Source organism: Limtongia smithiae, assembly GCF_038497785.1.
Source record: "Limtongia smithiae strain NRRL Y-17922 unplaced genomic scaffold V1518scaffold_8, whole genome shotgun sequence".
Lineage (NCBI taxonomy): Eukaryota > Fungi > Ascomycota > Lipomycetes > Lipomycetales > Lipomycetaceae > Limtongia > Limtongia smithiae.
In genome coordinates, this window is record NW_027117629.1 from 638,978 (window position 1) to 660,615 (window position 21,638).

Below are 21,638 nucleotides of genomic sequence, written 5' to 3' on the forward strand. Positions count from 1 at the left end.
AACGTTGTCCACATGCTCGACGCCAGCGGGAAGCCCACAACGCCACGGGCGGGCGCCGGCGGCCATCGTATACGCTATCTCTGTGGTGGAAATCGGATGGGATCATCCATGCTAGAATGAGGTAGTCATGTGGGACGACATAGAGCTGTCGGCTGCAACTGCACAGAGAACAAGCTCAGAAGGCAGCAAGTGGCTGGAGCTAGAATGCGAACAGGGCCCCCTGATTTGTTCACACTGTGCTTCCCTGTTCGGCTGTGATTCGCGTCTGTCAAGGTATCAGCTGTACTGCGATTTCGATCAGTTTTCGCCATTCGCAGCTGCTACGTGCACGTTCGACCCGATGCCCCTACCTTCGCCAGATGCTGCAAACACCCAGACTGCGTAAGCTGCGTGTACTGCCCGGACCCCAAGCCGGGGGCCCTAAGGAGCAAAGCGCAGGTACGTCTAAGCACGCGGAATTAGAGTAGTGGCACTAAGCCAGGAGTCTGTAGTGTATAAGGCTGCGTACCCGCAAATCTTATCATACTTTCATTTGAGCAGGGCACGATCCGCAGCAGCCTTCACTTGCACGTCCGCATGCTTTGACGCAGGCTGCACTGATAAAGAGCACGCTGTGGCCAAAGTGGAGCACAGGTCTGTGATGCCGTAGGGAGTTTTCACCGAGCTCGGAGAGGACGCCAAACCAGCGAGGTCGCAGACCGCGCGCTCTCGGACTGTAGCGCACGCGATGCGATTGGCAAGGCACTTGACTCAAACTCTTGCGGTGGCAACAGTGGCTTGAGTCTTCTTTCGCCAAGTTTCACTCCCGTATCTCAACATGTGCACTACTGTGCTGCCTGCCGACAACAATTTGCCACGCAATATTGTAATTTCGCATCGGGAATATGAGCACCGGGACCGCGTCGGCGCCTGCAGTTCTGTTTTGCCAACCGCTGAATGAAAATGAACAAAGCAAGGCAGGGCCTGTGGCACAAGGTCGAAAGCGGACGCACAATCACACAGAGTTCAGCAGGGACCATCGAGATGAATTTGCAACGCCTGGGGGCCGGGGCGGCTCGGCGCTGATATGCGAGCAGAATAATCGCGGCTTATTTCGCCTCCCTTCGAGCCGACGTAAAGCTAGTCCAGTTGGGGTTCTTGCACGAGCGCGCTGCCCTCGCTGCCCTGGCGGGCCGGTGGACGGATCACGAGCGGCAGCGTCGTGATAAACCTGCCCATGGCGTGCTGCCGGGGTTGCGCTCCGTGCTGCAGATCGCCATTTCTCAGCACGCGCACTGTCTGGCGTCATTTGAGGTCCCTGCCGAGCACGCCGAGGGCGATCTCGGGCGGACGAGGCAGCGCGCTCGCAAGCAGGACATCTCCTGCCAACAGCCAAGTCCGCAGAAGAGTTCTAGGCAGGCCGCTGCTATTGCCAGTTGACGATGAGTGCTGGGGGCTCGGAGCCTTGGACAGATTGGCAGGGTCGTGGGTCTGCGGCGGGGCGCTGCAGCCGTCGGAGTGTCCGCACGGTTGCAACCTTGCCCGGACTCCGTGCGGTTCGAGTGGAGCTCTGGCCTGCTGGCGCGCTCAGGACGCGCCCGGGGATGGTCGCGGCGCTCTGAGCGCTCGCACAGTCGTGCGCACTGGCGCTTGCCGCTGAGGCTTGTGCCGCCGCCACAACGCAGCGTAGCCGAGTAGGGCTCCGGTCTCTGTCTACGGGACGGCTGCTGCTGCTGCTGCTGCTGCGAATGTCACCGCAGCTGGATAGCTACGGCACGGTGGGTGTCGACGACTCCTGAGGGCCGCCGCCGGGCGAGTCGCATGACGCTGAGTCGCCGCCGGGCGCTGGACGAGGAGAACGACGAAGGCCAGAGGCATGGCTTGGCGGCGCTTGGCACGGCACCCCGGAAGAGCCTGCTATCTGTTCTGTGTGCAGCAGCAAACCTGGCCTTCGCTGAGAGTCGTGGCGGCGTGCGCGCGGTACCTATCATCGCCACGTGAGCTCGGACGGCGTGTCTCGAGATAGTCCTGCTTATCACATAACTCTTCCTCGATAACAGTCCTTGTGAGCTGAGCTAAACTGTCCGTCAATCTGATGTCTGTCTGTATATATACCCCTCCGTCGTCGTACGTTTGTGTTGCACTGGCAGGGCACACACTCGGCTACGTTCGGTATCTGAATTTCGCCAGCTACTAGCTTCGACATGGGACACCGGACTATCTGGCCGTTCAACCGCCATGAGGTGACGATGGAGATGATCGCGGCAGATCCTACCTGCGATCCCTACTACGATCCGCCGGACTGGAAGTGCCCCAAATGGCGTCTCACGCTCTCCTTCTTCTGGGAGACCATTCGCAAGCCCCCGGGTGAGCGCCGCTATGTTGACAAGATCGACCGAGGCATTCTCTTCTATCTCATGCTGTCCTACTGGATCAAGTCCTTGGACCAGAAGAACGTCAGCAATGCCTACGTGTCCGGCATGAAGGAGGACCTCGCTCTCAATAGCAATGAATACAACTACTTCACGACTCTGTTCAACTGCGGCTACCTCATCGGCTCGGTTCCCAACCAAATGATCCTCAGCAAGGTCCGCCCGTCTCGGCTGATCCCGACCTGCGAAGTGTGCTGGACCATTTGTGTCATGGTTCTCGCCCGTGCGACTGGTGCTCCTTACATCTATGGCTTCCGTTTCTTGCAAGGCATTTTTGAGAGTGTCTGTTACCCCACCATGATGATGATCATCGGCTCTTGGTACAAGCCCGACGAGATCGCCAAGCGTGTTATTATCTGGGATATGACTGGTTACATGGCGTCCATGTTCTCGGGTTATCTGCAGGCTGGCATCTACAACAACTTGAACGGTGTCCGCGGAATTGCTGGCTGGAGATGGCTCTTCATCATTGACGGGTGCATCTCGCTTCCCATTGCGTTTTACGGCTACTTTGCTATTCCCGATTTCCCCGACAAGTGCACGGCCGTCTGGATGACGGATCGTGATATCCAATATAGTTTACGGCGCATGGCGGAAGTCGGCAAGAAAGGAACCCAGAAAATGACCGTCAAGCGATTCTTGCGCATCTTTACCAGCTGGCGATTCTGGGCTTTCATTACGCCTTACTCCGTCTATATTACCGGTGCTGGCGATTACATGAATTTGTGGCTCAAGGCTATCGGCTACGATGTCGACATGATCAATATCCTGCCTACCATCGGTTACGCCATCGCGCTCGTCACAGGCTACTTCTTCGCTATCATTTCTGATCTCACCAGGTGGAGATGGCAGCTCGCCATGATTTGCTGCATTCCCTACATTTTCGGTAACCTCGTGCTTGGTATCTGGAACGTGCCTTTCGGTCTCAAGTTCGCCGCCAACATCATCCCCTTCATTGGCTCCTCATTCTTCTCCCAATTTATGGCGTGGATTTCCGAGGTGTTCCAGGACGACACCGAGCTTCGTGGCTATCTCCCTGCCATCGGTAACGTCATCTGGTATTGCATGTACGCTTGGTTCCCCGTTGTCGCGTTCCCCGCCACCAAGGCGCCGCACTACCCGTGGGGCTACTGGGCTGCGTTTGGCTGCGCTGTTGTCAACTGCGGAACCATCTACACTTGCCACCGCGCGCATCTGTGGGACGTCAAGCGTCGTGGTCTGGTAAAGAATAAGTACGGTCTCTATGTCGACCGTGCCATGCTTGTCGACTACTCTGCGAGCGAGTCTGCGCTCTCAATTGAGGAGAGACCCGATAGCATCATTGGCCAGGAGTTCGACAAGGGCAAGGATGTCGTTGCAGAGTCCTATGAGGTTAACCCCAATGTTGATATTGAGAAAGATTCTGACCTGATCAAGATGAACAGCAAGTACTAGACGCATCTTTGCATATTTGATTTATTGTTAGTTTTGTTGATATATTCACTTAGAATTGCTTAGTGTTTTATAGACTGTTCTTCGTTCCATGTGTGCATTGGATCGTAACGCCATATATAGCTGTAGTATCCACATAAATCCAGTTCCTCGCTGATCTGATCGATCGTGCGTACAGCGGCGCGACTGTGCTGGTGTTGTTCGCATTGAAGGGTCTTGTTCCACCCCGTGTCCTCTGCCAGACTTGACGACGCAAGATCAATTCGCCCGCCACAGTGCGAAGACGTCGCTCACAACCATGATGGCGAGCCTCTCGAGAGTGGTCAGCCAGTACCTGGATCCGGAAAAAACTCTACTACGCGTGATGCCTGGCGGTGATGTCGAACCCATCACGATACTCGGCAACGTGGTCGCCTCGAGTCCAGCTAACAGCACACTGCCGTCTGCGGACGCGGTATCAGATGCCGCGGCGGCAGAACACAACGAGAAGCTAGAGAAGCGGTTACAGGAGCTGAAGGCTGCGGTCGGGAAGTTGTATCTGCTTACATATCGCTATGACTTTCCTACGATACCGAAATCAGTCGAGTCGCCAATCCACCTTACATCAGTATTGCTGCGCGGTCAGCTGGCGTCGTTGACGCAACAGGGATATACAAGCGATGCGGGCTGGGGTTGCATGATTCGGTCTACGCAAACTTTGCTCGCAAACAGTATCACTCAGCTGTGGTTACGTGCGTCATCATCCGCAGTGACAACGACGCCACCGCCGACGAGCAATGACGCCTTGCTCCGCCTATTCGCAGACGACCCACGCGCGCCGTTCTCGATTCACAACTACGTCGCACACGGCAGTAAGTCGTTTGGAATTGCGCCGGGCAACTGGTTCGGGCCGTCTGCGGCGGCGAAGTGCACGCGCATTCTGGTAGACCAATCTCCACAGTGCGGTCTGCGCGTATATATCGCGTCTGATCTCGCGGATATCTATGAGGATAGTTTGCTCGATACAGCGTATGGCAAAGAAGATCCAAATATTGACACAGAATCACACGAGAAAGTGTTCACGCCTACGTTGATTCTTGTGGCGACGAAGCTCGGGAGGGATAAGATAGCCAAAGCGTACTATGAAGCGCTGCGATTTGCGCTTAGTATCCCACAGACCGTCGGAATTGCTGGAGGACAGCCGCGAAAGTCGTGCTATATCTACGGCTTCCAGTCGTCTACTTTTTTCTATCTCGATCCGCACGAAAATCGGCCAGCGCTGCGGTATCTGCCAGACGACAGTCACGCCACTGGCGCTCAGACAGAATACAGCGCGAACGGTGACGGCTTGCTCGAATATACACCTGAAGAAAGGGAGTCGACGCGCTCGCGCAAGATACAGAACGTCGATATCAAGGACATGGACCCGAGTATGCTGATCGGCTTCCTCGTGACCTCGTACGACGACCTGCTGGACTGGTACAAACGGATGCGGGAGTTCTCCAAGACGAACTTTATACACATATCCAGGTCGCAGCTGCCAGTCGAGAGTAATTATAATAGCGATTAATTAACTTACATAAATGTGGCATTGCTCGCATGAGGTTTTTGGATTTTGCATGGGACGTGTGATTTTGTTGTGCTTCATTTGTTGCTCGGCGCATGGGATATCTGTTTGTCGGTGTCTTTTATTAATATGTGAACGATGAATTGAAGGATCTCTTCACTGTCTCTTGGGCGTGTGCTTTTGGTAGGAGCACAATGGTGTAAAGTTCTTTTTATGATTTCTACCAGGGCTAAGTTCGAACCTTCTTACTCGTTATAATAGCTTTGCATTTAGCTCCACCGCAAGAAAAGAATGCGAGTAGGTCAATATATGGATACACAGTAAAACTTAACGCCGCTAATGCAAATGTGTCGATCGTCCTCAGAGACTATGATGTTGCCGGTTGTGACGGCAGAGCCTTTTCTTCCTCTATCATGCACCCAATGCCCATGAATGCATCAAACAGGACTTGTTCGTAGACGTTTTTGACGGTGAATCCTGCGGCTTTGGCTTGAGCATCATGTTCGATGCTGTCAAGAAACGGATCATAATAGTGGCTTCGGACAGTGTACAGGTCGTTGGCGTAGTACTGTCTGGCAATGGCATTGAATGGAGAGTAGATGGGTAGCGACGACGGCGCGGCGAGCTTCTCGCGCGCGCTGAGCATTGCAAGCGCAGTTGTCTCGAACGACTTACTCGTCGGCGCATCCTTTGTGCCGCGTCGGGCGGAAGACTTTTTCAGTGCAAGTCCGCGCTGCATGGAAGCCGCGGACTTGCGCATGATAATTTCTGCGTCGCCCTCGCTTGCGTTCGCAAGGTCCTGGATGAGTTTTCGCTCAGCATCACGCTTGAGCTCTTGCTCGGCACGGGACTCCTCGATCGCGGCCTTACGCTGGTCGATTCGGTGGCGTTCCTCAAGCTGTCGTGCAAGCTCGGCGGTCTCCATCTCGCGGCTTTGGAGAGCCGCATTTTTGTGGATGGTGGATCTATTCTCGGATTCATATTTGCGCAATTTTGCCTCCGTGGCCTCGACGTCAACTTTGTTCACTAGGTTAAAAATCGCACTCTCGACTTCTTCAAGGTAATCGTTGTAGTCCCGTAGTGATGCAAACTGCTCTGGTCGTTTATTGAAAACTCGCGCGACACGCTTGCGAACATCGACCTCGCGCTCGACGCCGACGTCGGCAAATGTCTGCCGCTTGAAGCGGTTCTTGCGCAGGATGCGGTTGCAGTTCGTATGTGGACATGGCGCGGGACCAGTGGAGTAGATGCGGTCAACGCAAGACTCGCACATCTTGTGGTAGCACTCGGTCGAGATCAGGAAGCGCATGGACGGGTTCATGTACGCGTCGAGCTTGCAGACGGGGCAGACCTCTGAGGACAGAAGTTAGTAGTCGAAGCGAGAAGGGGCGGACAGTCTACGTACCGTCCTCCAGCTGCGTAAGCTCTTCCGCAGTCGGCATCGTGGTGTCTGCGTATATAAAGAAAGGAAGGAAGGTGAGCTTTGGAATAGCTGTCGTGCGCTGGGGGAAGTTGAGGACCGGGGAAAAGGCGGGGGCGGGGGGCGTTCCTAAAGGTCACGTGCCGGCACTAGACTGGTTGAGGCCGAGTCGCATCGCGTTTGTCTCGACGTCCCTCACTCCATATCCTCCTCTTCGTCGCCCCTCCCTTTTCCCCGTTGTCTTCTGCTCTCCTGCCATGATTCTCGACAAAATCCTCTCCTACCTAGGCTTATCCTCCGCGGGAGCGCTGTACGGCCTCGCCCGAGGCTACTCGCTGGACTACCTCGACCCTGAGCTGGATGTCGCACTGGTCACCGGCGGCTCAAACGGTCTTGGTGCCGCGACAGTCAAGCGCCTACGCGCAAAGCGGATTCCCGTGGTAGTTCTGGACGTTATCATGCCAGAGGACCAACTTGAGGGCGTGTACTACGTCAAGTGTGACATATCTTCTCTTGAACAGGTCCTTGATGCCGCAGAGGTGATCAAGCGCGAGGTCTGCAGATGTGTTCTATAACTTTGCCTAACCCCACTTGTTTTTTATGCAGCTTGTTTATCTGTGTTCTTGTATAGATCGGAGACGTCACTATTCTCATCAACAACGCCGCCATCGCGCAGGGCAAGTCCCTGCTTGATCTGTCTTACGAGGAGATCGATAAATGTCTCGAGGTCAATTTACACTCCCAGTTCTACACCGTTAAGGCATTCCTACCTGGCATGCTCAAGCTGCGCCGCGGATACGTCGTTATCGTGTCCTCTGTCATAGCTTACATTGGTCCTGTCAAGCTTAGTACGAGTTAATGCCGCCTAGGCGTCGTCTATTCTCGCTAACTTGTATGTGTTCTCCTACTTAGGTGCATACGCCGCTTCAAAGAGCGGTCTTCTCGGACTCTACGAAGCATTGACATACGAAGTTGGCGCGAACGCAAACGTTGCATCTGGCGTGCGCACCTTGCTTGTCGTGCAAGGCCAGATGACAAGCTCCCTCTTCGAAGGCGTAGTCACGCGCCACAAAATTGTCGCGCCAGTTCTCGACACGCGCATTGTTGCCGATCGTATCCTTCTTGCTCTCTCGCGCGGTGAACAAGGAAAAGTCGCGCTGCCGGTGTACGCAAAGCTCGTGCCGCTCGTTCGCGTCCTCCCGCGCTTCCTCCTCACGCCAATCAGATCCTGGAGCGGCATCGACCGTGGCATGACATCGTTCCTTGGGAATGGAGTCTCCGAGCACCTACTCGGGCCGAGAGCTATTGTGGCGGAGACGCCGGAGGACGATACGCATGACGCCAATTGACCACATATATCATAATATTACCGGCAAGCTGGGCATTGCTATTTTTGCTTATGTATGAATCTCTAGACTACTCAAACTGCACATCAATTGCTTCCTAAACCAAATATGTAGCATGTCGAACCGGACCAGACAACCACAAAACCTTGTTGAGGATAGAGTTTGCGCGATGTCGAATTTGAGTCGCGGGAACAAAAATTCGAGAACCTGCACTCCGAACACTTCACTGCATAATATCCACGTCGTTCGTCTGTATCACAATACTTCAACTCTAGGTTCCTTTTGGCGCCCGGTACACTCGCCGAATTGATTGCTACACTTTGCAACATGTCGCTGCAGAACCTCTCGTACGTGTGCTCGCACCTGCAAAACTGCGGTCGCGCGAAGACGCCGCTCACGTCGGTGCAATACACGAAACTGCATCTCGGAATTCTTCTCGGTCTGTACCGGCACGGTCTCATCTCGGCTGTCACAATTGGCGATAACAAAGGTCCAGACTTACTGCCAACGGAAATTACCCCGGCGAACGTGGCCACTCGGCGGCTATGGGTCACGCTCAAGTACAAGGACTACGTACCCGTGATGTCGCATGCACAGACGGTGTCGAATCCGAGAAAGCAATTTTCGCTGCGCAAGGAGGAACTCAGCTACCTCCTGCGGGGACAGACCATCCGCAACGTGAAGCCTATCCTTCCCGGCGAGCTCATGTTTATCCGCACAGACAAGGGCATATTGGAGAGCCGTGAGGCGTTAGAGATCGGTCGCGGTGGTATGGCACTTGCACGATTCAGATAATCTGTATTTTTTTGTTGGTGCGACTACGGAATCCGAAATAGCAATCCTGAGGAGGTGAAAGTGCTCGCAGTACAGTCTTGCGCATCTATAGCGCGATTGTGGCGGGATGAACTGCAGAGCATGTTCAAGTTGCACGCACATACACAGGATATATTAAGGGCAAGCGATGGTATAATAGGTACTTTGATGTTTCGTGATGACGATTGGCGCACTCTTCATTCGCAATTTTTGTACATATAAATCACTTATTGGCCAACAGTGCTCAATATCAATAACTACATCTTTAATCTCAGTATTTTATGCTAAGAATTACAGCCAATATGTATAGTGTTGCCCGCCAGTGGGAAAAGCCAAAGTGCGCAGTACTAGCAGACTGTTGTCGATCTCCTCATTTTTCTCTGTCATTACGCGGCGTGCACTTAACCAGCTGCTCAACTATTTGTTTGCGTCGAATTGTCATTATGAATGCGAGTGTACGAGTATCTCGACTTAACGGAAGACTGCATCAAGCAGGACGCTGAGACTCCGCGGAACTTCTGTGGTTTCGATGCGTTGGAAGTTTAAAATTTCTGATCTCAGTTGGATATCAGAGCAAAGTCATTATCATACTGCTACTTAACGAGATCAATATAAGATAAATTTAAAGTTACGCTTTCAAAATCTCATCAAATCTCACCGATGTGTTCAATTGCGAACACAGACGGTTCTACGAACACAACATAAATCGGTCGCAATTGGTCCACGCACTTGTCAGCTCGTCCAGCAAAGCCTACAAACGTCCTGTTTCCACCAGCATTATCGAAGCCACAACTGTTGTTAAAGTTTGTTCCCATCTCAATCACGCTGTGTCTGCTGCGTAGAATGATGCCGCTGAGAAGTGTACTGTCTTTCCAAACAGGTTTGTAAAACTCAATCGAACTGATTTGAACGGCTCTGTCGATTTCCACAGTTGGCATTTCATTGCCACCCAATAGGCCATGCGTGTTACTAAAGCTGATCTTCCGGTCGTACAAGTACCTGTACTGCGTCGTTATTTGGTCGAAAGGAATTCCGTATCTGTAGTCTATTTTTTCCAGATATACAAGGTCAAGGATCATGGTTTCGTTGATGTCCGAGAATGGGGTACCGCCATTACCGCCATAAGCATTTCCGAGTTCAAGGCGGAAATTGATTGTTCGTCTTGCAAACTGGGAAAGATCGACATTGAAGATTCTAATATTGCCGCGAGTTGGATTATTACTGACTTCCAGTAGCCAGCGGTCTACATCCTGTAAAAATAGTCTGAGATATGAACGAGTCCCTGCAACTGGATCCAAGAAGTTGTAAAACGTGTAAAACTGGGAGACTTCTTGAAGTTGAGTATAAAGCTGTTGAGCTGTACGCATGAGCTCCATGTATGGCGGCGTCTGCAGTCCACGTTCGGCAAGCAAATTGTGATACCAGTCAATCTGATCGAAACCTTGAGGGCAGTATTGAGCGGTTGAATACGACGAGGTACGATAACGTATAATTGCCGGTCCATTCATAGTCATGTTCCCTAAATTGAGAGCGAATTTCATAGCATTCTGTTCGTCGGGAAGGCCGGATGAGAAGCCCTGGCCATACTGTTTGAAACTATAGTTCCAGTTTGATTTTTGTGCCATCCTTTTGATTTTTAATCCCAAGTTAACATCAACCGAAACAAAGCAGTCTGTGCCGATACTGAGATCTTTTGTAATATTTCTGATATCCTTGCTGCTCTGAAATTCAAGGCGATATATGGCAATATATGTGCCTCCCATTTCAATGTACCAAATATATCGATTTCCCGAGTCCTCGTACTGATCTACCGCTGATCTGTACTTATTGTTCAGACAAGTATGACCCGCCTCCAATGTGTAAAGAATTTGTCTAGCTGCGACTATCAAGTAGACAGACATACTGCTCTGCGCGCTTGATTGCAAGTACGAGAGATTGTTGCTAATGTCGATATTCAGAGACTTGAACTGAGCTCTAGATTCGATCTTCATGGCATTCATCACGTCCTCGGAACTATAGCACATGTAACTGTCCACGGAAGTAAACTTTTCCGTGCACTGTATATGTTGTATAGTGACGACGCTCTTTGGCAATAGCGTAGCCGTAAAGGAGTTTTCTCCTTGTCCTAAGCGATCTCGTATCATCGTGGATATCGTGCCGTTACTCTCAATAGTGAGCCGTTGCAATTAGTCTTCCTCAACAACACAAGTGATTTCTCGAGTTGATTTTGATCTTAAAATACACGTACTAGGTACGTATATCAAATTACGTACTTTGCAGACGCATTTAATCGCAGTACGCAGTTTAATATATAGCTGACCCGCCGCGGACCGGTTCTGCATTTTGGTCGCGCGTACGCAAGTTTCAGGGTTTGGCAGGCCAGGGTCAGCCATTGGGTTAGGTTTAAATTAGATTTACATCCCCTCCGCTCAGCCAAGAATCCTGAATTGACGTGAGACCGTTGAGATTTGATATGTAGACATACACTATATGCTTTTAATTTTCTATTGGAACTGTGGGACGCCGACATCACTGAATACGTAAGTGTATTCATTGCTGCATCGTCTGCCCGATTTCTCGACTATGCTTTCGTCGTGCCAAATGCAAGGACTTGTGTGTTTTGACGATTGCACAAACCTGTGGAATTTGCAACAAGCAACTGCCAAATGCATGCGAGATATCTTATATATTACAACCTTTTGATTGCAGTAGCAGTAGATACCAACTGTGAACTCCCTCAACATAGGGCGCAACTTCCAATTTGCGCAACATCTTCCCGCAAGACACGAGCACAAAATTTACATGTCGAGAAGAGAGCTGCAAATTCATAATATGACTGAATTTTACACAAGTAGTCTCATAGACTTTGACGTGCACTGTGCTTGCATGTAGATGTTGTACTTGCGCTCGAGATTCAACTCGTACTTTGTTGCTTACGCAGCGGTCGCTCGGACTGATCTAATTGCTCACAAGAGTACCTGCGCGACGATCAACTTCATCATTAGTAGTAGGCGCTGTAGTGAAAATGACAAACCCGATAACTAGCCAGAAATACGCGAATAGGGTCCGTGGCCACTTCCAGGAAGTCAATTTTGAGGAGGAGCAGCAGCAGTTGTCGGAAGAAGGTTCTGCCGGACTTTACCCGACGTCGTGACGCCTTGAAAATCGCGGACAGCAATTTCCTACGTCTTTCCACCGCCATCCTCATTACCACCCTCAGGAGCGCGATGGCGCAGGAGCGCATTGCGCTACTAGACGATGTCGACGACATCAGGCCAGTCACAGCACCAGCACCCGTCTATCACCCCGGCGACCTTTCCCGCTTTCACGGCTGCGTGCTGCAAGACTTCGTCCCCTTGCTCCAGCGCCCATGGTACACTTATCCACGCCTGTTCGAGCTGAACGCGCTCCTGCTCTCCGCCATGCTCACCCAGATTACCTGTGGCTTTGATGGATCCATGTTGAATAGCCTGCAGAGCGTGCCTGCCTGGCGCGCTTTTTTTGATGAGCCGTCTGGTGCGCGTTTGGCGCTTATGGGCAACGCCATGATTTTCGGGGTCATCGCGTTCACGCCCGTGTTCCCGTATCTCTGCGAGCGGTATGGCCGTCGATTACCAATCTTTGGCGGGTGTGCGTTTGTTGCGCTGGGCTCGCTTGCGCAAGGTCTCGCGGGCTCGTATCGCACATTCGTGGTCGCGCGGTTTTTCATTGGCGTGGGACTTTCGCTGTCCTCGACTGCGTCGCCATTGCTCATTGTCGAGTGCGCATACCCATCACAGCGGGGCACGATGACCTCATTGATTGAGCCCGCGTGGCCGCTTGGCTCTTTTTTCGCCGCGATAACCACCGCGCTTACGGCAGTTGCGCTTTCCTCCTCGAATTGGAGCTGGCGCATTCCGAGTCTTATGCAGGGCCTGTTTCCGCTCGTGCAATGCTTGCTCGTACTTTATGCGCCTGAGAGCCCGCGCTGGCTCGTGTCCAAGGATCGATATGACGAAGCATACGCAATACTGCGACGATATCACGGCAGCGTGTACGACGCGGACCTCATTGACGACGCGACGACAGGCACTGCTGCCGCAGCAGAAGACCTCGTGCAGTTTGAAATGGCCGAGATTTGTGCTGCGTTGGCAGCGGAACAGACAGCAAACCTGTCACGCTGGCGTCAGTTTTTTGAGACAGGCGGCATGCGTCACAGATTCTTTATCGTCGTCGTGCTCAGCGTGATGCTGCAATTCTCCGGCATGTCGATTCTGTCCTACTACCTCCCGCTCGTTCTGGCCAGTATGGGTGTTACGAGCCCAAACACACAGCTTATGATAAACCTCGGCGCGACAATTGTTTCCATTGGTACGTCCGTGATCTCGGGACTCACAGTCGAACGCGTTGGCCGGCGCCCCGGTTTCCTGTTTGGGTTCATCACGATGCTACTAACGATGGAGTTCTGGACGTTTCTCACCGCGCTCGCCGAACGCTTCCCTGTAAAATTCACGCACAGCGGATTCTTACTCACCTTGAACATTGCAGTGATGTACCTCTTCCAAGCATTTTACCACATCGTTGCTCCCCTTGCGCCGACATATATGGTAGAGGTCGTACCGTATTCACTGCGCTCGAAAACCACTATGCTTACGCAACTCGTGCAGAACCTGACAATTATGTTGAACAATTTTATCAACCCGATCGCGCTCGCAGCGCTCAGGTGGCGGTATTACGCGTTATACTGCGGCGTGCTTGCGACATGGACAGTTGTCGCATATCAGTGGTTCCCCGAGACTGGTGGAAAAGGCCTCGAGGAGATCGCACAAATATTCGATGATATTGATGTCGATGATCTTACTGTACCGCATAGCGGTCAACTATTCAAAGACTTTGACAACGACGAACTGTAATTAATTTGTAATCAATGCAAGTTTAAGATAACTAATTGCTCTGCTTATCTTCACAACTCAACCACGCCTATCTTAACCACGCTAAAACGTCATCAGCAGCGGTCTGTAGCCTTGCTTCACTGCCGAACCGCAGCTTGCTTGTACTGACAATATTTGGCCCATCAAGACTCAATGCCGCTTCCTTCACAAATCCGGACTCTTGTGCCCCCTGGAGACCTGCCAGTAGTGTACCAAGTCCGACAAGCAACCGGTACGCGCTTTCTGACTCTTGCACAAGCGAGAGGTACTCTGTCATGATACCGATAACCGAGAACGCGACGCCGCTGCCAGCGCCTGCATCAGCACCGTCGCCTTGTGCGGCGACCACGCAGAAGTTCAGTAATAGCGTGCTCAGCGCGATTGCGGTGAGTTTCGTTGCCGGCTTTGTGGCAACATCGCGGACTCTGTCTAGAATCGCTTCACGTAAGGCCATATCGCTGCACACGAGGATGCGACCAGCTGTGCTTTCAAACATGTTTGCAAACACCCGGGTAGCCATCATGCCATTGTTTGGCACGGAGAATATACCGTCATCTCTGTCGGCCACGATCGCGTTGGCGAGACGCGACATCACAGCAGCGTCATCAACTGAACCAACAGCTACGCGGAGAATATCTAGTCCAGAGAGCTTCTCGGCAGCTGTCCAGTTCTCCGCAATTTTCAGCCCAATCATCGCAAGCGTCACGGCTGCGTCAGAAGTCAGTCCGTTGGTGTCCGCGGTCTTTAGTAGCGTCGCGGTGGTTGCTAACTCATCCGGAGTCAACGCTGCCGAACCCGTCTTCGCCGCGTTTAGCTCTGTAGTCTTCTTCATGAGCATAGGCACGTTCGCCTTTTTGACATATATGTACGTTTTTTGGGGAAAAAGGGTTGACTTTGGCGGTGGTCCTGCTGACGCACTTGGCCGACTTGACGATGCCGCCGGGGCCTCTGGTGGCGGTACATATCTTGACCCGTATGGATCCGACGCTGGCGCCTGTGTTCCAATCTGCACACCAGCAGTGTTTTGCTCAATAAACTTTGCAGTCTCGTCCAAATACGATAGTGGCAGCTCGTTCTTCTCTAAAAATCGCCGCGCAGCGTCGTACGGATTCTCAGTCGCATTATACGGCAGCTTGAGTGGTGGCACGCCATCTTTGATGTCGACCTCAAACACATAATCGTACTCCCGGCCGTCGTACAACTGCTTTTGCGTCTGACCAACAGCCGACACGACTTCGCCGATTTTGTTCCACTTGCCGTCACTCCACTGGTATGCGACTACAGCACCAACGGGGCTTTTCACCATCATGACCTGTCCGTTCTTGGTACCGGGAATATCGAGAGCTTCCTCGCCTGGTAACTTCTCTTTGTTAACGCTACCGGTATCCGTTGTAGAGATAGCATAAGATGCGACTTGCTCGTGGAACTTGAGAATCTCGTCCTCCGTAGCTGTGCGTGCCTTGTCGCGCGTGAATAGGCGTACAACGCCGTCGCTGCCACCGGCTGCAATATCCCCCGTAGCCGCACATACCGCGACAGTCCAGACAGACGTACACGGACACGCAATGGCCTGCATGCATTGACCTTCCTTCCATACACGGATGGAGCGGTCCTCCGAGGTCGACACGATTTCGCCTGTGAGTGGGACGTACGCGAGCGAGTAGACAAAGCTTGAGTGGCCGTACAATTCTGAGACACAAATGTGGGTCGACAGGTTCCAGATGCGGACTGAGCCGTCGTTGGATGCGGATGCGAAGGAAGTTGGGGAGATCAGACACAGTGCGCGGACGACGTCCGTGTGGCCACGGAAGGTGGCGACGCAAGTCGAATTGTTCCACAAGCATATCGTCTTGTCGGCCGAGCCTGTGGTAAAGTTAGATCATACGTGCACAACCGTTCCTGAACATCAGTGGTCCCTTACCGGTAAGATATGTACCTGGCGAGAGAACGAGGACGGCCCAGACGGCAGCTGAGTGGCCACGCAGAACAGACTTACAGTTGCCATCGACCCATACACGAGCAGTAGTGTCCCACGACCCACTGATGAGCACGCCATCGGCGTAGTGCAGCGAACACACATTGCCTTCATGGCCTTTGAGAGTGTATTTGGCCGGTGCGCCAGCAGCGTGGGGTGATGACACCGTGATCTGCGTGTCCAGTCCCGCAGATGCAATAAGGCCAACGTCGTCCAAGTATGCGACGGAATTCAGGTACCGCGGGGACTGGTAGTTGACGGATTCTGTCCACTCGATGCCGTAGGAGGAGTCCTCGGAGCCTGGGAGAGGCTTCCAGACACGCAGGGTGCAGTCGCGGGAGACGGACGCGAGCAGCGAGGGCGAGGGAAACACGACGCCGCGCACATCGCCAGTGTGACCTGTGAGGGAGCGGGAGAGGGAGTAGTCCGCCATGGGGGCCGGTGGAGCGTACGATCTGGTGCGTGGATGAGGGTGAAGTGACACTGAGCAGGACAGGAACAGACCCAACTCTTCGGGCGCTACCCCACGCACGGCAGCACTACCCCGCCATCGCCAACAACAACAACACCACCACCCCGGCCCCAACAACACTCGCCGTGGGCTTCCTGGTCGCGCTCTGGCGAATTATTGCGCTCCGCCACGATGGACGAAAACGCGATCCTCACCGCGTTCCTGACCGACCCTGCTCTGCTCTCCGACACTGTCACGCGTCGCCAGTTCGTAGCCCTCTTTCCCAAAGACAAACGCGCCGAGCCTGCCGACGTGGCCATTCTTAACGCACTCTACCGTGATCTATACGTGCAGCGCGGGCGGCAGGTTCGCGCCATCGAGCGCAAGATCGGCGTTGAGTGCGCGCTCACCGCGCGCGCTGTGCGTACAGACATCGCATTCGCGCGGCAGCGAATGAAGGAGGACGGCGAAGATGCACGGCAGGACGATGAGGCAAGTCTCTACGCGGATCTTATTCCTGATAAGGTATGTATGGATCACATGTGGCGTATAAACTCCGATCCTGACATCATAAAGCCCAAGAACATCACGTTGCGGCAAATGCTGGAGCGCATGGCCAACGCGGTCGCATCTATGGAGCAGGAGCTGGCGGAACTCGACGCAACTTCGCGAAACCAGCTTCAGCAAGTAAACATCGTCATCGACAGCCTTAGCGACTTGCACTACCGCAAGCTGTCGCAAAGTACCGCAGACGAGTGCGTCACTGCACTGAGGGTGAGCATATCTTCTCTGCAGGCAGCGATGTGACGGGCTCATTGTGATCTAGGATCTCGAACATCAACTTCAGGCAGCCGGTGAGGTATCGGAATAGATTTGCCACGCGACCAACACAATCCAACTATCGCACGTTTATGACGAAAGTCTCTCTTTGACAATCTGTTCTCCCGAACCGCCATTTTATGCTCTATAGCGTTCCCAGCCGGCCTAATAGTTCGTTTTGCAACGAGCCTAGTTTCGAGCAGACTTGACGTGTATTAGCAATGCGTGTACGCTCCGTATGTTTCAGGTCTCTATCTTCCGAACTTCTTCTACGCACCTCCTTTGTATCGCATCCAATCTTGTACGGAGTCTGCTTGACGTGCACTAGTAACGTGTCTTCAGAAATTTCAAATGACAGTCACTCTTGATCATACTCAACATCTAACTCCCGTCCATCGGGCGCGAATTTGTATCGAAGTATCGAACATAATAATCGTTGTCACCATAATAACCATAACAACAACCATCATTCATCGCAAAAGGGGATAACAATGGCTATCCGAAATATAAGTATTCGTGGTCCATCCCTATCCAGATGCGCCTAGAGTGTGCCGTCATTGTCTGCTGCCTATGCCAATGATCGGTGTGCCATCTGCTGTGTGCCATGCCATATGACTATATATTGATCTAGTGCCTGATGGGTTAGCATAGATGACAGATTGATGTGTGAACATACAGTGTGACAGGTGGATAATGTAATCATATGGCAACACTGATTGCCATCGAAGGAAGCACTATGAGACAACGCATGATGACAGCCAAGGGGCGACAAGGCGAGGACAGACAGCGCAGATCCTTGAGAACAACGTTAGCATATATCCAAGTGAGACACGAGGGACAGTGTCAGACAACAGAGTGGAGGAGCGCAGCCAAGCATGTCCCGTTTCGCCTGTGTCCAAGGTATCGGGATGCGTTGCAAACGGGCTCACCGAGTGAGAAGTAGCTCAAAGTCATCATGGAGCACGGGCGGCGATGTGTGTATGTGCGTGGTGTAGTGTGTCACGGAAACTGAGTGGGGGCATGCGGCAGTGCAGGAAGGCGCTGAGTAGCTGAGCAGTAGTTTAGTAGAGCTGTTAAGCTGCGAAATAGTGGAGAAAAAAGAGAGGGCAGCGGATGACGCGCGAGAGTCGGGGGATTATATAGACGGAGGGGAACTGTTCATCAACGCGTCTAACAGGATCAGTGGACATCCGAACGAAGGCAGATCGCAGCACTGTGCACTGAATTCGTTACAACGACCCCGAGTGGCCAAGTATAACTCTCAATGGAGCACCATTTTGCGCTGTACGTCAGGTACAGCTCGTCATCCCCACTCGGCCGCAGACACACGCCGTCCTGAAGTTGGACAACCTTCACGATCCGGCAGTGCTAGACTCAACACGTAGTGGCATGTAGCAGTGCGTTCGCGACGTGTATCAACGCATCAGTTCTTCCTTGAGTCGTTATTCGGCTTTTTGTGCCGCTAACAGTGGGCGAGTTCGCGCTCTGGCACGTCGCACACTGGTGGCATCTATTTCTGGTATCTCGTTCTCACATTCCAAGCATTCCGACTGTTTATATTTATTGCCACAGGATTATATCTCTTTCAAACTTGTTTCGTCCTAGCAGCATATCCATCGCGATATTAACGTGATTGACGGCGCTGTGACAATGAGAGTCGGCACATCTGTCGGATTAAGCAACAGCTGCAAGACTCAGCTTATGATAATCCTCCCGCCACCACCTGGACAGCCGAGTCGTCGCATGATCGAAGCAGCATCAGCACATGCACAGGATATAGTCATAACACAGAACTCAGGTACCAGCGCCCCGTTACCGCACAATCAACACAGCGCACGACGAAGACAGCCGTGGGCCCTAAACGAATACACGAGCATCATCGTATCAGCATGCAGAATAGTAGCTCGATCTTTTATCCAGTTTTAGACAAAACAGATATCAGCACCATATTCTACACTACTCGTGAGTATTCGCATTTGATGAAGATCCGAGTCGCCGCTCAACTTCTGGAAGGGGTTTTGTAGTTATGCGCGACTCGACCGCACTTTCAACAATGATAATTGTTCTCCACTACCACGTTCCACAGACAATGCTCGACTTCGATATCATGTAAGCCGCCGTTAGTGGGTCTATTGCAAGCCAGATCACTGCAGAGAACGCGGAGCAAAAAGATCGTCTTCGGAATGGGCAGACCACCATGCTAAGGCCAGACATCTCACCATCTCCACTGTCAAATACGTAGTCATATCTATTTACAATCCAGTTATATGCATAATGTACAACATGCCTCAGCGACTTTCTCGTTTTCCAATACGTCCAATCCTCTCCCACTCATCGAGAATACGGTCCTTCCGTCGCTCCCAGCGTAAGAGATAGCTATTATTCTCCTCTGTCGTCAGCGGCTGCCAATGACTTCGCAGAATCCGCCGTACCGCTTCATGCGAGATGCCAAAGAACTTTGCAAGTTCAGACGCCTTTACCTCGGGATACTGCTCCCGCAGGACCCGCAGAGCCTGCCGCGCTTCGGGGGAGAGCTTCTTGCGCGGATCCCATGTCGCCCCGCCGAGACGCTCTTTGACTTCGTATTGGCGCTTTTGCCACGCGGGAAGCTTCTTCTGTTTTCGCCAATCGTAGGGGATCTTGGCTAGACGGTCTGGATCGATGTGGCGGGCAGAGCCGGGGGGTGGGGGTATTTCTGGCTCTGGGAGGATTGGGGAGGCGCGTGGTCGACGTGGAGCCCGTTTTGACGATGTAGATACAGAGGCAGGGGGGGGAGAAGTAGGAGGAATACGTCCTATTGAGAATAGACGTCGGGCGGCATTTGCGAGCGGCCGTAGTAATATTCGCATGCCGTGTGTGTGTGACAATAAGGGAGATGGCGGATGACGATGAATTTGACGATGCTCATCACCGTGTTTTCTTGCAGCGGCAGTCGAGCACTTTTGTAGCCGCACACCACCGCCACCACCAACGCGCCACCCCAGCGACTACATGAAGACGTGCTACTACGAGCTCCTTGAGGTTGCGCGCACCGCGCCGGCTGACGAGATTCGTCGCGCGTACCGCAGGCAAGCGCTGTTGCTGCACCCTGACAAGAACATCGACAATATCGACGAGGCGACTCAGAAGTTTGCGCTCGTGCAAGCTGCGTACGAGATCCTCTCCGACCCCGACGAAGTATGCATTCTACACATATTTAGATGGGACACTTGTGCTAACATATACAGCGCGCATGGTATGACTCGCATAGAGAACAGATTCTGCGCGACGAGCGACCTGGCGGCGCCGCTTCCTCTGCCACCTCTGGGGCGTCGTACGCCGCCGCTGGAACCACTGTCGCCGACTTACTCCGCTTTTTTGACCCCGCGCTGTTCTCAGTGTACAACGACTCCGATATCGGATTCTACACAATCGCGCGCAAAGTGTTTGAACAGCTCGCCGAGGAAGAAGCCAGCTCGACCAACGAGGAAGAGGACGACGACTACGACGACTACGCCAACGCCACAGACGCCGCGAGTCTTCCGAGTTTCGGTAAAAGCACGGCGCTGTGGTCGGAAGAAACACGGTACTTCTACGGGGCGTGGTCGTCATTTTCCACCCGGAAGTCATTTGCGCATGCCGACACCTACAACCTCGCGTCGGCGCCCGACCGTCGCGCACGTCGCGCGATGGAGAAAGAGAACAAAAAACTCCGCGACGCGGCGCGCAAGGAATACAACGACACTGTGCGCGCGTTTGTGTCGTTCCTGTTGAAACGAGATCCGCGCGCCAAGGCGTCGTCGCAGGAGGCGGAGCAACGCAAGAAGCAGGCGCAGGAGAAGGTGCAGGCACAGGCGCGGCTAGCGAAGGAGCGACATCGTGAACGGACCCGGGCATATGCGGATCAGGAGTGGGCTGTACCGATGGAGAAGGATGAACAGTTCTGGGAGGAGGAATATGGCGATCACAAGGGCCGCAAGAAGCAGGCCGGGCCGACTCCTGTTGCTGCACCGGAGGAGGCCCGGGATGTCGTTGATGAAGCCGAGATTGTTGAGACTAAAGATGACGCTGATTGTGGGGCATATGCACCTCCGCAGAGCGAGTACGTCGACAACGGCGAGGAGAATGAGTACGACTCGGACGACGTCATTCTCTACGAATGCGTGGTGTGTAACAAGAGCTTCAAGTCGGAGAAGCAGCTCTTTGCGCACGAGAAGAGCAAGAAGCATATCAAGATGGTCAAGGACGTCGTGCGCAAGATGCGCAAGGACAACGTGACCATGGGGCTTGACGAGGAAGTCACAGACAAAATGAGTGGGCTCGCGGTGTGATACAGTTAACGCAATGTGAGCATCTGCATGGGGCGCGGAGTTTTGGGTCTACTTCCTTCTTGCATCTTTGAAATATGTACAATATAGTTAATCATTAACTAGTACCGTTTCAATTCTGAAACCAATCGTCAGTCATTCCGAATAACACTTATCACAGCCCAACTTTTCCCGCTCAATCCAACGAGCATAATGCAACCCAGTCCACA

General features: G+C 52.9%; 11 protein-coding genes across 11 annotated transcripts; 7 read left to right on the forward strand and 4 right to left on the reverse strand.

The window, feature by feature from the left end:
* The first annotated feature begins 2,076 nt into the window (after positions 1-2,076).
* Positions 2,077-3,992, forward strand: V1518DRAFT_320837 (major facilitator superfamily domain-containing protein). Its single transcript, XM_066901145.1, has one exon. The coding sequence runs from the start codon at positions 2,184-2,186 to the stop codon at positions 3,843-3,845; it is 1,662 nt and encodes a 553-aa protein (XP_066758889.1). The 5' UTR covers positions 2,077-2,183; the 3' UTR covers positions 3,846-3,992.
* A 101-nt stretch (positions 3,993-4,093) lies between these two features.
* On the forward strand, positions 4,094-5,721 carry V1518DRAFT_419125 (putative cysteine protease atg4). The gene has a single exon (XM_066904690.1). It carries the CDS (start codon positions 4,141-4,143, stop codon positions 5,389-5,391), a length of 1,251 nt encoding a protein of 416 aa, XP_066758890.1. The 5' UTR covers positions 4,094-4,140; the 3' UTR covers positions 5,392-5,721.
* Positions 5,495-6,891, reverse strand: V1518DRAFT_419126 (CDK-activating kinase assembly factor MAT1-domain-containing protein). The gene is made up of 2 exons (XM_066904691.1): positions 6,794-6,891; positions 5,495-6,741 (listed from the first exon to the last, which is right to left on the reverse strand). The coding sequence occupies exons 1-2, from the start codon at positions 6,828-6,830 to the stop codon at positions 5,756-5,758; spliced, it is 1,023 nt and encodes a 340-aa protein (XP_066758891.1). The 5' UTR covers positions 6,831-6,891; the 3' UTR covers positions 5,495-5,755.
* A 110-nt stretch (positions 6,892-7,001) lies between these two features.
* Positions 7,002-8,302, forward strand: V1518DRAFT_419129 (uncharacterized protein). Its single transcript, XM_066904692.1, has 3 exons — positions 7,002-7,362; positions 7,440-7,656; positions 7,721-8,302. The coding sequence occupies exons 1-3, from the start codon at positions 7,066-7,068 to the stop codon at positions 8,155-8,157; spliced, it is 951 nt and encodes a 316-aa protein (XP_066758892.1). The 5' UTR covers positions 7,002-7,065; the 3' UTR covers positions 8,158-8,302.
* V1518DRAFT_320891 (mitochondrial 37S ribosomal protein uS8m) lies at positions 8,268-9,099 on the forward strand. The gene has a single exon (XM_066901146.1). The coding sequence runs from the start codon at positions 8,482-8,484 to the stop codon at positions 8,947-8,949; it is 468 nt and encodes a 155-aa protein (XP_066758893.1). The 5' UTR covers positions 8,268-8,481; the 3' UTR covers positions 8,950-9,099.
* Positions 9,100-9,158: 59 nt separating this feature from the next.
* V1518DRAFT_419132 (uncharacterized protein) lies at positions 9,159-10,589 on the reverse strand. Its single transcript, XM_066904694.1, has one exon. It carries the CDS (start codon positions 10,506-10,508, stop codon positions 9,615-9,617), a length of 894 nt encoding a protein of 297 aa, XP_066758894.1. The 5' UTR covers positions 10,509-10,589; the 3' UTR covers positions 9,159-9,614.
* A 1,559-nt stretch (positions 10,590-12,148) lies between these two features.
* Positions 12,149-13,888, forward strand: V1518DRAFT_419136 (general substrate transporter). Its single transcript, XM_066904695.1, has one exon. It carries the CDS (start codon positions 12,195-12,197, stop codon positions 13,857-13,859), a length of 1,665 nt encoding a protein of 554 aa, XP_066758895.1. The 5' UTR covers positions 12,149-12,194; the 3' UTR covers positions 13,860-13,888.
* Positions 13,889-13,893: 5 nt separating this feature from the next.
* On the reverse strand, positions 13,894-16,285 carry V1518DRAFT_452409 (WD40-repeat-containing domain protein; the record flags this gene model as incomplete). Its single annotated transcript, XM_066906521.1, has 2 exons — positions 13,894-15,740; positions 15,799-16,285. 2 exons carry the CDS (start codon positions 16,283-16,285, stop codon positions 13,927-13,929), a joined length of 2,301 nt encoding a protein of 766 aa, XP_066758896.1. The 3' UTR covers positions 13,894-13,926.
* Positions 16,286-16,495: 210 nt separating this feature from the next.
* On the forward strand, positions 16,496-17,174 carry V1518DRAFT_428278 (uncharacterized protein; the record flags this gene model as incomplete). The annotated part of the gene is made up of 3 exons (XM_066906082.1): positions 16,496-16,828; positions 16,880-17,077; positions 17,130-17,174. The coding sequence occupies 3 exons, from the start codon at positions 16,496-16,498 to the stop codon at positions 17,172-17,174; spliced, it is 576 nt and encodes a 191-aa protein (XP_066758897.1).
* Positions 17,175-19,345: 2,171 nt separating this feature from the next.
* V1518DRAFT_419144 (uncharacterized protein) lies at positions 19,346-20,042 on the reverse strand. The gene has a single exon (XM_066904696.1). It carries the CDS (start codon positions 19,969-19,971, stop codon positions 19,411-19,413), a length of 561 nt encoding a protein of 186 aa, XP_066758898.1. The 5' UTR covers positions 19,972-20,042; the 3' UTR covers positions 19,346-19,410.
* A 33-nt stretch (positions 20,043-20,075) lies between these two features.
* On the forward strand, positions 20,076-21,575 carry V1518DRAFT_419145 (uncharacterized protein). The gene is made up of 2 exons (XM_066904697.1): positions 20,076-20,299; positions 20,350-21,575. The coding sequence occupies exons 1-2, from the start codon at positions 20,114-20,116 to the stop codon at positions 21,430-21,432; spliced, it is 1,269 nt and encodes a 422-aa protein (XP_066758899.1). The 5' UTR covers positions 20,076-20,113; the 3' UTR covers positions 21,433-21,575.
* The last annotated feature ends 63 nt before the right edge of the window (positions 21,576-21,638 follow it).

Excerpts from the sequence above, each read along its gene's own strand:
- V1518DRAFT_419125 (XM_066904690.1), top strand. The coding sequence starts at position 4,141 with ATGATGGCGAGCCTCTCGAGAGTGGTCAGCCAGTACCTGGATCCGGAA.
- V1518DRAFT_320837 (XM_066901145.1), top strand. The coding sequence starts at position 2,184 with ATGGGACACCGGACTATCTGGCCGTTCAACCGCCATGAGGTGACGATG.
- V1518DRAFT_419126 (XM_066904691.1), bottom strand. The coding sequence starts at position 6,830 with ATGCCGACTGCGGAAGAGCTTACGCAGCTGGAGGACG. Across the intron at positions 6,742-6,793 it reads GCTTACGCAGCTGGAGGACG|AGGTCTGCCCCGTCTGCAAG; the intron begins GTACGTAGACTG and ends TTCTGTCCTCAG.
- V1518DRAFT_419132 (XM_066904694.1), bottom strand. The coding sequence starts at position 10,508 with ATGAAATTCGCTCTCAATTTAGGGAACATGACTATGAATGGACCGGCA.
- V1518DRAFT_320891 (XM_066901146.1), top strand. The coding sequence starts at position 8,482 with ATGTCGCTGCAGAACCTCTCGTACGTGTGCTCGCACCTGCAAAACTGC.
- V1518DRAFT_419136 (XM_066904695.1), top strand. The coding sequence starts at position 12,195 with ATGGCGCAGGAGCGCATTGCGCTACTAGACGATGTCGACGACATCAGG.
- V1518DRAFT_419145 (XM_066904697.1), top strand. The coding sequence starts at position 20,114 with ATGAAGACGTGCTACTACGAGCTCCTTGAGGTTGCGCGCACCGCGCCG. Across the intron at positions 20,300-20,349 it reads TCCTCTCCGACCCCGACGAA|CGCGCATGGTATGACTCGCA; the intron begins GTATGCATTCTA and ends TAACATATACAG.
- V1518DRAFT_419129 (XM_066904692.1), top strand. The coding sequence starts at position 7,066 with ATGATTCTCGACAAAATCCTCTCCTACCTAGGCTTATCCTCCGCGGGA. Across the intron at positions 7,363-7,439 it reads CAGAGGTGATCAAGCGCGAG|ATCGGAGACGTCACTATTCT; the intron begins GTCTGCAGATGT and ends GTTCTTGTATAG. Across the intron at positions 7,657-7,720 it reads CATTGGTCCTGTCAAGCTTA|GTGCATACGCCGCTTCAAAG; the intron begins GTACGAGTTAAT and ends TCTCCTACTTAG.
- V1518DRAFT_419144 (XM_066904696.1), bottom strand. The coding sequence starts at position 19,971 with ATGCGAATATTACTACGGCCGCTCGCAAATGCCGCCCGACGTCTATTC.